At 34.7% G+C, this 14,874-nt stretch overlaps 1 protein-coding gene across 1 annotated transcript; it reads right to left on the reverse strand.

The window, feature by feature from the left end:
• Positions 1-39: 39 nt before the first annotated feature.
• LOC108339975 (ycf3-interacting protein 1, chloroplastic) lies at positions 40-6,423 on the reverse strand. Its single transcript, XM_017577211.2, has 6 exons — positions 6,081-6,423; positions 5,952-5,996; positions 5,322-5,435; positions 4,412-4,492; positions 1,835-2,002; positions 40-244 (listed from the first exon to the last, which is right to left on the reverse strand). Exons 1-6 carry the CDS (start codon positions 6,339-6,341, stop codon positions 155-157), a joined length of 759 nt encoding a protein of 252 aa, XP_017432700.1. The 5' UTR covers positions 6,342-6,423; the 3' UTR covers positions 40-154.
• Between the last annotated feature and the right edge of the window lie 8,451 nt (positions 6,424-14,874).

Consider the following 14,874-nt stretch of genomic DNA (forward strand, 5'->3'; position numbering starts at 1 on the left):
AGGGAATAATTAATATCAACGTGCATTTACTAAGTAGGATAAGTAAATTTGCTTTTCAATATAATTATGCTAACAAACAGTGAACATTGAGATTTACTTGCTCATTTCATTACAGTGTAACATTATACACTGAATTTGAGTGGAATAACAATTCCTACTGTAGGGAATTGTAAAACAAAATCAGAACTACTGAAATACCTATAATAATAGGGAAAGCCGAAACCAAATATAGTGCTCCATAACCCTGCAGGAGGAAGAACATTTTCAGTTGAAAGCGCCTAGAGTTAACCGTCAATAATAACAACAGTAATAGATATCTAAAAACAGGTTTATACTAAAAGAAAAGGAGCAAAAACTATCTTAGACATTATTATAAGAACTCCTTGGTTTGTTCCAAACTCGTAGCAAATAAATAACTCGTGTCACAGATCGAAAATATAAGGCATATGTTATTGGCTTCTCTGACCCAAGTTTGACTTTCAAACCCATTTGGGTGAATCACTAAACAACTAATATAATATAGAATTAGAGGAGACTTTGGTGTAAAACAAGAAGTGTAATCTAATCAGCCTACACAACTAAATATTTATACTAACTACATTATTACAAGAGAAATCAGTTAATGAATGAGTAATAAATTGCAGGCTCTTTAAATCTAACCAACCATATGTGATTTTAAATCATGTAATTCCAACACAAACAATGGCATGGTGCTCAAATCAGTTTGGGTCGGATTTGAATACAAATACATTGCTTGGGAATGGGTCCAATTTGCATGATTTCCTATCAAATTCAGACCAAGCCAAATTAACCAATAATGGATTAGGTCAGGTCAAGTTTATTGGTCGAAAAGGTATAAAAAAAAACTTCTTTTGAAATTGTAAATTATTATTAAATAAATAAATAAAAATTATAATTTAAAAAATAAACTGCCTTGTAATTGAGTTCGCAAATTTAGAATTAAAAACCTATTGCCCGAACCAAGGGATATCAGTGGGCTAGATTATACTTGAACAACAAACTTTGGATCAAGGTGTTTTTGGGTTGATTCAGGTCATGGGTTACCCGAACCGTAAACACCTTAAAAATAAATTGTTTTTATAGAAAAATTGTGGAGGTACACATTCATATAAGTTTAGATTACAATTTTTATCCAGTCTAACTAAATTTAAGTTGTCAACCAATCAGAAACCATACTAGGTATCACCTTTAAGATACTTATTACAAAGCATAACATGTTTACAAAACTTAGGTGCCTTATATAAGAAACAAAAATAACTAATTCATCAAAACCAACAAAAGTAGGTAAGCTAGGTAACTTAAATAATAATGTCAAAATTTAAATTTTATTTAAAAAATACCAATAAAATTAAAAATTTGAAGTTGTGGCAATATGTAATGACACTGCACACAATTCAAAATAAATATTTTTTCCACCGCTAAGTATTGTTAATAGGTCAATAAAATCATCACTTCCAAAAAAAACAATGAGTGTGCATCTCATTAATAAATTTCACAACAAATTAGGTATAAAAGAGAATTGATAATTAATACATACTAAAGTCAGTTCATGTTTTTAGTAATTAAGACCAAAATAAGGACTCGTTTGTTTCTTATATTTGTATTGGATGACAGTGAAGATACTCTATATTTTTTGGACATACACTGTTGACTATAAGTATATGGTTGCCCCAAATTCCTTAATTATAAATTATTATTATTATTATTATTATTATTATTATTGGCATCCTAATTCAAAGAGAAAGAAACATTGTTGCTTAACCAAACCAAACAAGAAAAATAAGAGAATCTCTAAGGCCGGTTAGAAACTGACCACTGCTGGAGGCACTTGTGTGTCATCGTCGACATTCACCTCTTCAATTTCAGCAGCAGCTGAATCCCAATCAAGGTTCAGTTTCTTTGCGGCCACTTCAGGATCAATTCCAGTATCAGTGGCTTTGGCATAGAGAGATTTGCCGCGCTTTTTCTTTGGTGCTTCATCCTTTACATTTTAAAAATAGAAATAATTGTAAAATTGATCAGCTTCAATGAAATAGTTCATCACAATCAGTAAATGCATATATCTGAAGGTTTGAATATAGTAAATTTTATCAGAGGAGATGAATACATGGTACTAAACAATTAATTCAGGAAAAAGTGACAAACTTAGAAGTTTCAATTAGGCATTACATAAGTGTATGACCTTTAAGTAATTCAACCTCAAAAATCAAATATATCAAACATATATAAGAGAAGCAGCAAGGTAGCCAGAAAGCATTTGTTTACTATATCAATAATTTATGAGAATTTCATGGCTATTAACATGTACTTGACATTCACCATTACACTAGGAACATAGCCCAAAAAAGATCACAGACACTCTCACCATTCCCTTGGCTGAGGATAGTGTAAGCATGCATTGATATTCAACACTTGGCCAGGAACAGAGTAAAATGAAATCACAAACACTCAACCTTTGCAAAGGATGGTTCAAGAATGCTTCGATATTCAACACTAGGACAGGAAAAGAGTAATATGAAGAAATCACGAACATGCTGACCCTTTGCAAAGGATAGTGCAAGCATACAGATTAAAACTTCATAAAGAATGGTCCAGCGAAACAAATTCTTGGCATGAAAATCTCCAGGGATAGATATGAAGATATTATCAACTTATGTCACGAGAAATATATAAAAAAATTGCTTAGCATATTTAGTGATGGAAGTGCTAAAATCTAGAATACACCTTTGGGAACTCACATTTTCAAAAGGGCAATTTTCACAGACAATTGAAGAAGAAAGTTACATGTCTAAAGTGTCATATGCATCTATAGGGAGCTTGATGTATGTTATGGTTTGCACCAAACCTGACACATCACATGTAGTGGGAGTTGTGAGTAAGTTTCTATCAAATCCCAAAAAGGAGCATTGGGAATATGTGAAGTGGATATTGAGATATCTGCATAGCACTTCAAAGATGCATTTTTCTTTTAGAAGAAGTAATCTCACTTTACAAGAGTTTTCTGATGTAGACTTAGGAGGAGATCTGGATGGTAGAAAAAGCACAACAATTTAACATTTTTAGGTTGGGTGGTACAACTATCAATTAGAAGTCTAAACTTCAAGGAAGAGTCTCCCTCTCAACCACTAAAGCTAAGTATGTAGCTATCTCAGAAGCAAAGATGATATGGTTGAAAAACCTTCTAAAAGAATTAGGAAAGAGCAAGATGGCTCTCCATGGTTCAATGACAATCAGTGTAATATATCTTGCTAAAAATCCAATTCTTCATTCTAGATGCTAGCACATTGAATTGAAGTATCATTTTATCAAAAACTTGATAAATGATGGAGACTTTTCTTTGTCGAACATTACAGATGTAGAGAATTCAGTTGATATATTGTCCAAGACGGTCACAACAAATAAGTTGAAGTTTTATATTGTCTCAACTAGCCTTCAAGAATAATTGATGATGAAGGCAACTACACTAGTGATAATGTAAATTAATCTCCAAGTGGAAGAATAGTTAGTATTATGGAGCTTGATTTAGTCCCACATCGTTTAGTATTGTGAGATGTTCTCTATTTTGCTATATAAGTAATCCTATGTAAAGCTTGAAACACACTAAAATAAAAATATTTCCTAGTACAGTCGTGGACATAGACATACACATTATATGTTGAACCATATTAAATTTTTGTGTCATTTATTTTTCTTTTCTTTTATCGTCTCGTTCCTAACAACTTCTTCTAAAACAGGTAGTTCTCTATCTGCATCTTCCAGAACCCGAAGTCACTACCATCTAGAACCTAGAGTCAAACCTCATCCAAAACCTAGAGTCAAACCTCACCTTATAAGCCGGTTTTAACATGGTATTAGAGTCATGGTTCAAAGCTTATCTTAGTGAGATTTTTTGTTTGGTTGGCCTATTGTGCCACCTGCTAAAAGGATATTTGTTTAGACAAACCTCCAAGTATGTACCCTCATTGACTCCACTTAGTTTGTAACTCTCAATTTCTAAATTCTTTATTTGCATCTTGAATTTCCCATTTCTTAGTACCTATGTGATTTGTGCATTACCAAGAAGGACTGACAAAATTTCCCTAAAACAACCAAGACTCCCAAGTAAGGTAAGTACTAAAATTGATATGAAGCAATATAGAACCAAAGGTTGTATATGAAGAGCCTTTTCCCATTATATTAGAGTTCAATCTATCTTAAAATCCAACAAATTCCACCTGTCAATAAAAATATATAAAAAAAAAACCATCAAACAAACAACACAAGGAATGGACACGTAAAGATCAAACTCTATGAAGTACAAACAAAAAGCAATCAAATATTCAAATTCAATCATATTCAAGACATGTGCAAGATGAAACAAATATTATCAAATGATCAAATTCAATCATACCTCTATATTAGGCCATGAAGCCAATTCCTCAGCAAGCATCTGGAGAGCAGCTCTATTCTTTGGAATCTTTCCTTCATTGACCTAGTAAATGCAAAGGCGTTATTTTTTTCCTGAAATCAGTTATTCGCTTAGATAATTACACAAGATATCATCGCAGAAAATAAATGCTGGTTACTCTCTCATCCTTAACATTTTGGGTTTAGAAACATATAACAGGCTGCTAAAAATTAGCAAAAGACATGAACAGTTAATGACTCTGGCAATACTTTATTTTATTACAAAATAGTAAAAGGTTGATAACCAATGTACATGACACTCAGCCCAGTTTGCATTAGAATATCCTATTCAAAAAGAATCCCATGACATGGGGTTCCTTTCAAATACTTTAAAATGTACAGCACTGCATCCCAGAGAACTTCACGGAGATGACATGAACGGACCAACTATAATTGTTGGCAGAAACGTCCAGACATGTCACCGTAATATAATTAATAATCCATGAAAACCACACACACGTACCACTCCACAAACCAGAAAATAACTAAAATGACCACATCAAATAAGAGCATTACCTAGGTCATGTGTTTGCAAGGGTTTATTCGTGTGTGTGCTTAAATGCTGAAAAGGTAAAGAAATAGGGGACAATTGAGGGAATATTTCTTTGGATAATTATAGTATTTACATTTATTAAATAAGGCTAGATATACAATATGATATAGTACCCTCCATCTATCCCATGTGTAGTACATTATACTTAATTCTAAAGAGGTTGGATCAGTTTTGAAAAGCCAGATATCAGTACCCTATAAAAAAACTAGATGTTCAGTCCAAACAAGATTTGAAGAATTTCTATAGCTTTAAGCATTTCAAGCACAGTTCTAAAAATCAAAATTATAGAAGAAAAACTCACTTCTTCCAAAGCCTCAACTAGATCCTCTCTTGCTGGGCCTTCAGAATATTCAATACCAAGTAATCTTCTTCTCTCAACTTCTCTGGGGTCCTCAATCATTACGGTTAATTTGACCTGGAAACAGGATAGAAAAAGACTCACAGGGTCTTCATAGGCAAAGACTGTCATAGGGAAACGCAATGGCATAGCAAGAAAAAATAGGGTATAAAAAGCAAAAGAAATAAGTTCATTTTTTAAATCTTTGGATAATTTCTGGCCTTTCCACCACCCACCAAAGAAACGCACATGCTTCATATTTCTGCTCCTCCATCACATCTGAAATCTAGAGACAGAAATGGTCGTACAACAATTTTAAATCACCACCTTTCACTTTTCAATATCCCTTTAAGAATGAAGCTTAAATAAAAAATTTGAGGATAAGGAAATCCTCAGTACCTGCCTTAACAAGCACTAAGTGTTATTTCCACTCCAACATTTTACACATGGCAATTATCTCTCTCCCTCTACACTACCAGTATCCCCTCTATCTCACAAGAATCGATATCTTATCATAAGACACCATGATTACCCTTATCATAAAACACAGTATTGATTAGTAAAGCAAAATGAAATTAATAAAAGAGAAGGTACCTCACCGAAGATCATGTCCCGGTTTTTCTTGAGAAGCTCCAAAACCTTGAGGTGAGCAGGAAGATACAATAAGAAACCGGACAGAAAACAAGTAAACGAACATACAAAATTTACGAAAAATAGAGATACCCTTTTGATTTGGGCAATGTATTGAAGGTCCTGAGGGGTTGGCTCTTCTTCGTTGTCGTCGTCGTCGTCATCGCGTTGCTGATCCTGAAGAGAAGAGACACGCAGGTCGGTGTCTTTGTTCCCAGCAGAGGGAACAAGAGAAAGGATTGGGCGGTGGCGGAGCCTGGTGAAGGGTACTCGATGGCAAAAAAGAAAGTGGGTGGTGTGGTGGTGGAAGGTGGGAAGGGAAGGAGGTGGTGGCAGTGTGAGTGACCATGCCATTATCCTATTATCATGTGTAGTGTTCTGTTGTGTTCTGTTGTTGTTCCCTTCGATTTTGTTTTTCTGGCTGTGGTGACGCTGCAGCAAATTCCTTTGAGATATACCTTGGATCAGACCGTAATTAAATATTACAACACTTTCTAAACTTTTACTTTTGATAATATGCTTGTAGTTTTATATGGGATAAATACTTATTTTGTGAAGGTTATAGCAATGAATATTTTTAATATTTAAATATTATATTTATGATAATCATTAACATTTTGATGGTAAGTGTTACTATTTCTTTCATAAACCTCACCATCTCTCTCACTCTAGCAGCTAATTCTTTAGGAACACACTTTCCTCCATAACACTCTTCACACTGAAGCTCAATATTAGATATCTAATTTCATTACAAATTAGGATATTTATTTATAACGCTTCATCACAATCGATATGTTATATTAACTCAACAAAAACCTAACTAAGAAAATAGTTATAAACAAAACCCTAACTATGAAAATAGTTTTTTACAAATTAAGTCTTTTTATCCTATTGTGGGAATGCAATTAGTAATTGTGAGGTGTAGGAAGCAATAGCCTTTAAGGCAATGTAGACGGTGTAAGAAAGAGTGTTGCTCTATCCACTACCAGTGCTCCTTATACTTCTCTAAATTTCTTTTAATTCCAAAATTACCTCTTTTTTACTTTTATGTCAAAATCTTAATTATTCTACACATTTTTCTTATTTTCACTCATAATTAGCTGCAGCTCCACCCCTCAATCTCACTTTCTCTCTTTCTCTCCATATCTATTTCTTTCCCGGCCATTCTCCATTACTCAATGCATATATCAAATGTAACCTCTCTCATACTTTTCTATTTTTTTTTTTTTTCTCTTTACCAAAAACTCATCTTATCCTTCCCTCATTTACTACCAACCAGAAGAAAACTCCTTGTCATTAATTTCCAAACACTTCACACACTTCTCTCTGTATCCTTGCTCATTCTCAAACCATCAACTCTTTTATCTTCATTAAATCACTCACCTTTTCCCAACAATTCTCAACACTATTTTTCTATCTTCCTTTCTCCTCACCAACAACGTTCAAAACAGCACTCACTCTCCTCTTATCGTTCAAAACAACACTCACTCTCCTCTTATCAAAAACCATCTTCCTTTTTAACTTGAAACCCCACAATTGTACTGTTACGATTTTTTTCTCTTCCTTTTACAAAAACTCATGGTACCGCACTCACTACTCTCTTCTCCCTTTTTCTATTTTCTTCTTTTCTCCTTTCTCTTCCTTTTTAATTTGTTACGTAATTATATCTAAATTAATTTTATTTTATTTAATCAAATAATTATTATTAATTTAATTACAGTTAATTAATTTTGTTTTCAAAAATCACAACAAAGAAGAATCATAGTAGAGGAGAAGAAAATAAGGAACAATTTGATCTATGTGAAAGTGGTGGAGTGTGGGGATGCATTGATACAATGGTGGGGACCATTAATGAAATTTAATGAAATAGTTGGATATTGGTGAAAGTAAAAATAGAAATTAAAAATTTACATAAGGGCAAAAAAAGAATAAGGAGATGCAGAGAGCACTGTGTGGTGGTGAAGGAAGCAACTCTCTATAAGAAAAGGTGGTAGGTTCGAAAAAACGATGGGTTAAATGAGAATGATCAGTCCATAAAAAATGGTGATTGTTTTGGCTATTTTTTCTCTCTCTCTCTAGATAGTTAGTTAGTTTTAAATATAAAAATCAAATACACATCATTTGTAATATTAGGGAAGAGAATAATAAGTTCAAATTTAGCTTGAAGTCTCCTTTCTCTTTCTTTGAACCCTTTTATTCATAAGAGAAATTTGTCCACAAATTTTAACTGTTTTATTCTTGCATAAAAGAAAACAAGTATTAGTTTTATATGAAATAAGAAGAAAGCTTGCTTCTATAAAAACAATATAGTAGTAATATATTAGTAGAATAAACATTTCATTATTTATGTTTATTTGTTCGTCCTCCCAAATCCAAATACAAATATAAAGAATCACTTAGCAACATATGTTTATTTGTTTAACTGAGTTCTATTTTAAAAAAAAATACTCAATCGAACCCTTTTTTATTTTAAAAAATACATAATGTACTCTTTTGCGTTAAACTAACATTGACATCGTTTGAAATATATTATTGTCAAAATCTTTTGGATTTGTCAAATGTTTGTCATCTTTAAAAATTATTTTGATTTTTGTACGTGACACCATTTAGAACAGAAAATGATCCAAATTTTGACAACTTTCTGACTAACATTAAGAACAATTTAATAGAATGAACCACATTGACTTTATTTAACAAATATTATAACTCAATTGAATAAAAAATAATAATAAAACTTAATTAAAAAAAAATATAAAAACTAAAGTGAATCATAAATTTAAAAATAGAAACTAAATTTCTAATTAAGCTTAATGAAAAACATATATTTCTTATTCTACAATGTAGAAAAGAAAATTAAAATATTTTTTATATTTTTCTTTTCACTTTTTCACCTTTTCAATTTAAAAAACAAAAACTCTTTTTTTTTTCTTTTCTTTTTATGTTATATAAGAATTTTAAAAAATAAACACAAACTTATTATTTATACTGATTTTTCACCTGTTAAATCTTTACAAAGAAAAAGATACTTATCTCTTGATCCACTTAAAATGAAATATTAGTTCAAAATAGAATATCTCTTATGCGTAAACTTTTACTTATTTTTTTTATCTAAAGAATATTTGGAATATAAGAAATTATACCTTGTTTTCTTTTCAAGAAGTCATGACATTTTAATTAATTTAACTATTCTTATTTTCTTAAAATATTTTTGTAATTTTTTTAGAAACACAAATTGAAATGTTATATTATATATATTTTTTATAACTAGTTTTTAGATGTGATTTATTTATAGTACATTTTTCTTTTGATAATTAAGTTTCACATCATTTATTCTAATTTAATTATTGATGAATTTAAAATTTGAAAAATGAAGAACAATTATTTAAATGAGAGATCTTTTTCAACAGTTATAATTAATTAAATCATATATTCATTTTTATTATATTAATGAAATTATACATACATGTATTATATTTCAAAAAATTATAGATCAAAATCTACTAGAGAAGTATATGGATGAGTGTGATGGGTTTGGGTATGGGAAGAATTTGCAACATGAGAAACGGTAAATGTCTTATGACAAGAATGTAGAGATTGAGAATGGCGCATTGACACAGTTGACATGGCCGTTATTTGGTTCGATTCTATAGTTAATGATTTCCATTCAAACATAATAATCCAAGCATTTTGTATCAACACATGGTAAACATAAACTAATGATTTATATGACTAGATGCACAATTAAATTTTCAAAAAAGAATTAAGAAATATATCTACGTCAAGGAATTATCCTTAAACATTCAACCATACATCTGTTGGGAAACAGCGGTACTTGTTCCCTCCTCTGTGAACCCCAAAATGGGCACTATGCGGAAGCGTAAAATGAAAGCGTAGAGAAAAATAACACCTGAAATTTTAACGTGGAAAATCCTCTCGGAAAAAACCACGGGACCTAGTCCAGAAAAATATCTCCACTATGAAAGTAGGATTACAGTGTTTCTCTCACTCTCTGAGGATCTCTCAATAAATATCTCACCCTCTCGGATGGTACACAAAACTCTCAGTTTTTCACACTCACAAAACAAACTCTCTCTGTTTTTCACTCACACCACCGTGGCTTCACTTCTCTCTCACTTCACCGAATTTTCTTCTTGGTGGATGTCTTACCTCTGCTACACACATTGGCTTCATTTTATAATAAATGAAGGAAGTAAACGTTAACAAAAATGAGTGGTTGTGCTGAAAGTCTGGAAAGTTGCGTGCATTATTTTTGGCATGGGAACAAGGCTCCTGCATTTCAGCTTATCATTGGGACCCATAATTTTGTTTTATTCCAACAAAACTCCCCCATAAAACAAAAATGGGTCTTCCTTCCCTTCTTGACTTAATTTGAAGGTACCAAGATACCAGCACCTTGGCAACAGTCTTCAACCTTCTTGGTTGGAACTGACTTAGTCATCATATCGGACCAATTCAAGTCTGTATGGATTTTCTCTATCTTCAATTTCTTCTCATCCAGCGCTTCTCGTATCCAATGATACCGCACGTCGATATGCTTCGAGCGTGAATGGAACATGGGGTTCTTGGTTAGATGAATGGTGCTTTGATTATCACAATTCACCACATAATCATCTTGATCATGTCCTAATTCACTTAGGAAATTCTTCATCCATAGCATCTCTTTAGAGGCTTCAGTCACCGCTACATACTCTGCTTCAGCAGTAGACAATGTCACACATTTTTGTAGTTTTGACTGCCAAGAAACAGCCCCCCCTGCAAAAGTAATCAGATAACCTGATGTTGACTTCCTTGAATCGACATCTCCAGCCATGTCTGAGTCTGAATATCCGATTAGCTTTAGATCTCCATTGCCAAAACACAAGCTTCTTTTGGCAGATCCTCTTAGATACCTTAGTATCCATTTAACAGCTTCCCAATGCTCTTTTCCTGGATTAGACAGGAATCTGCTCACAACTCCTACAGCATAGCCAATATCTGGCCTTGTACAAACCATTGCATACATAAGGCTACCCACAGCAGAAGAGTAGGGTACCTTGTTCATTTCTTCCTTTTCTTCTTCATTCTTTGGACATTGAGACTTGCTGAGTTTGAAATGTCCAGCAGTTGGAACACGAGCAGATTTGGCATTGTGCATGTTGAACCTTTTTAGAATCTTCTCGATGTAATCTTCTTGAGATACCCATAACATTCTTCTAGAACGATCTCTGGAGATTTTCATTCCAAGTATCTTCTTTACTGCACCCAGGTCTTTCATGGCAAAAGACTTGCTCAATGCTTTCTTGAGAGCAGCTATTTTAATTTTGTCCTTTCCTACAATCAACATATCATCAACATACAAGAGAAGTATGATGGACTCACCATTTTCATAATGCTTCACAAACACGCAATGGTCTGCGGAGGTCTTCTTGAAATTATGTTGGATCATGAAGGAATCAAATTTCTTGTACCATTGTCTTGGAGCTTGCTTCAGACCATAGAGACTTTTCTTCAGACGACACACCAAGTGTTCTTTGCCTGGTTCTTCAAAACCCTCTGGTTGCTTCATGTAAATTTCTTCTTCTAGGTCTCCATGTAAGAATGCTGTTTTGACGTCCAGTTGTTCAATCTCCAGGTCTAGTGTTGTTGCCAGACCAAGAATTGCTCTAATGGATGTCATCTTCACCACTGGTGAGAAAATTTCATCAAAGTCTATTCCTTTCTTCTGGTTGCATCCCTTCACGACAATTCGTGCTTTGTACCTTGGGCTTGGGTTGTTCTCTTCATTCTTGAGCTTGAACACCCATTTGTTCTGCAATGCTCTCCTTTCTTTTGGTAGTTCTACCAAATCATAAGTCTCATTTTCCTTTAAGGATTGCATCTCTTCTTCCATGGCTTGCAACCATTTGCCTTTGTCTTCCGTCTCCATTGCTTCTACAAAGCTTTGAGGTTCACCTTCATCAGTAAAATTAACATATTCATCTGAAAAATACCTTCTTGACGGTTGCTTCTGTCTTGTTGATCGTCTCAATTGGGGTTCTTGTTGCGGAGCATCCTCAATTGGTTGATCTTCTTCCGTCAGATTAGGTTGATCTGTTTCTTCAACGATTTCATCAAGTTGTAACTCTGGTTCGGCTTGATGAGTCTCTCCCCCTGAGTTGTTTATCACAATAGGGTTTTGATCACTTATCAGCTTAAGTGTTGGTTTCTCCACTTTCTTGATGTCTTGGATTGTCTGATCTTCAAAGAACACCACATCTCTGCTTCGAACAATCTTTCTGTTTGCAGGATCCCATAATCTGAAACCAAATTCATCTCTTGGAGAACCAAGGTATATGCACTCTTTCGCTTTAGCATCGAGCTTTGCTCTTTCATCTTTCGGAATGTGAACTGATGCCTTACATCCGAAGACTCTCAAGTTGCGATATGAGGCCTTTTTACCGGACCATACTTCTTCTGGTATCTTACCGTTTAATGGTCTGGACGGTGATAAGTTGATCAAATCAGCTGCTGTCACCACTGCCTCCCCCCAGAATGACTTGGGAAGTTTTGCGTGAGACAACATGCTCCTGACCTTCTCGGCAATCGTTCTATTGAATCTTTCAGCTACACCATTCATCTGAGGTGTCTTGGGAGGTACTTTCTCATGTTTGATCCCATGAGTCTTGCAATAGTGCTCGAATGGACCTCTATACTCTCCACCATTATCACTTCTCAGACATTTCAACTTTCTACCAGTTTCACGTTCAACTGATGCGTGAAACTCCTTGAAGATTCGTAGAACTTCATCTTTTCTCTTCAATGGATAGACCCACAATTTTCTGGAGTGGTCATCAATGAAGGTAACAAAATATTGAGCACCACCAAGGGACTTTTCAGATGTTGAACAAACATCTGAGTGTACAAGATCCAAAATATGCTCTTTTCTTCTTCCATTTTCAGATCTACGGAAGGACACTCTACGTTGCTTACCTGCTAGGCAGTCTTCACATAATTCAAGTGGTTGTCCTTTTATACTTTGGAGATGATCTTTTGCGAGGATCTCTAATCCCTTCTCGCTCATGTGGCCTAATCTTTTATGCCACAACTCCTTACTTTCTTCTTGAGCAACATTCGTCTCTCCTTTGTATATTTTTCCTTGCATGCAGTACAAGGAGCCTTCCTTCTTGCCTCGAGCAACAATCATGCTTCCTCGGCTAAGTTTCCATTTTTCATCTCCAAACTGGTTGTTCATTCCAGCATCATCTAGCTTGCCAACTGAGATAAGGTTTAGACGCATTTCTGGTACATGTCTTACCTCTTTCAGCACAAGTTTGTTTCCATTTTCTGTTGTCAAAGTCACTTCTCCTATGCCCACAATTTTGCTTGTGACATGATTTCCCATCTTCATTGTTCCAAAATCTCCTTTTTGATAGGATGAGAAGAATCCCTCATGAGGAGTAACATGGAAAGATGCTCCGGTATCTACTATCCAAGTGCAATCATCAAAAGCAATATTTAGATAGTTTACCTTAGTGATAAGGAACACATTCTCATCATTTGATACCACCGCTGTTGTAGTCTTTTCCTCCAACTTCTTTTTGGGATCTACCACATCAGGGTGTACAGTTCCATTCTTCTGATCTCTTTTCAGGAATCTACATTCTTGCTTCTTGTGACCATCTTTTCCACAATAGAAGCATGTCAGACCTTTGGAACGAGACTTGAATCTTCCTCGTGACTTTTCACGTTTTCCTTTGCTTCTGTTTTCACTCCTTCCTCTATTCTCAACAACATTGGCTTCTGAGTGACTACTCGATCCCCTTTCTTTCCTTCTGGATTCTTCATTCAGTAAACTGTCTGTGATGTTATCCAGACTGAGCTTTCCATCTGGTGCTGAGTTACTGAGAGTGACCACCAACGTGTCCCAACTCTCCGGTAGAGAACTAAGGAGTAAAAGAGCTTGTAACTCGTCATCAATCTTCATATCCGCCTTCATTAGTTGGTTCACAATACCTTTGAAGGTGTTGAGATGCTCGATCATATTCTGGTCGTCAGTGTACTCCAACTTTACGAGTCGTCTGACTAGGTGAGCTTTGTTCCTGGGAGTCTTCTTTTGAATCATTGATTCAAGCTTTGTCCATAACTCATACGCATTGGTATAAGTCGATACATGCTCAAAGAGACTTCTGTCGATGTATTTCCGAATCATAGCCACTGTTTTACGATTCAGAATCTCCCAGTCTTTTTCGGCCTTCCCTTCTGGAATTTCCGGATTTGTGATCGGTTCATACAAATCCTTGCAGTATAGATGGTCTTCCATCATCGGCTTCCAGTAGGAGTAATTATCCGCAGTTAACTTGAACATGTCTCCTTCCATCTTGAGTTTCACAGGACCGTGACTTTTCGAACCGGTAGCTCTGATACCACTGTTGGGAAACAGCGGTACTTGTTCCCTCCTCTGTGAACCCCAAAATGGGCACTATGCGGAAGCGTAAAATGAAAGCGTAGAGAAAAATAACACCTGAAATTTTAACGTGGAAAATCCTCTCGGAAAAAACCACGGGACCTAGTCCAGAAAAATATCTCCACTATGAAAGTAGGATTACAGTGTTTCTCTCACTCTCTGAGGATCTCTCAATAAATATCTCACCCTCTCGGATGGTACACAAAACTCTCAGTTTTTCACACTCACAAAACAGACTCTCTCTGTTTTTCACTCACACCACCGTGGCTTCACTTCTCTCTCACTTCACCGAATTTTCTTCTTGGTGGATGTCTTACCTCTGCTACACACATTGGCTTCATTTTATAATAAATGAAGGAAGTAAACGTTAACAAAAATGAGTGGTTGTGCTGAAAGTCTGGAAAGTTGCGTGCATTATTTTTGGCATGGGAACAAGGCTCCTGC

This window comes from Vigna angularis, chromosome 1 (genome assembly GCF_016808095.1).
Source record: "Vigna angularis cultivar LongXiaoDou No.4 chromosome 1, ASM1680809v1, whole genome shotgun sequence".
NCBI lineage: Eukaryota > Viridiplantae > Streptophyta > Magnoliopsida > Fabales > Fabaceae > Vigna > Vigna angularis.

Coding starts and splice junctions, on each gene's coding strand:
- LOC108339975 (XM_017577211.2), bottom strand. CDS start 6,341: ATGGCATGGTCACTCACACTGCCACCACCTCCTTCCCTTCCCACCTTC. Junction 5,997..6,080: donor ACATTGCCCAAATCAAAAGG/GTATCTCTATTT, acceptor GCTCACCTCAAG/GTTTTGGAGCTTCTCAAGAA. Junction 245..1,834: donor CACAAGTGCCTCCAGCAGTG/GTCAGTTTCTAA, acceptor TTCCTCCTGCAG/GGTTATGGAGCACTATATTT.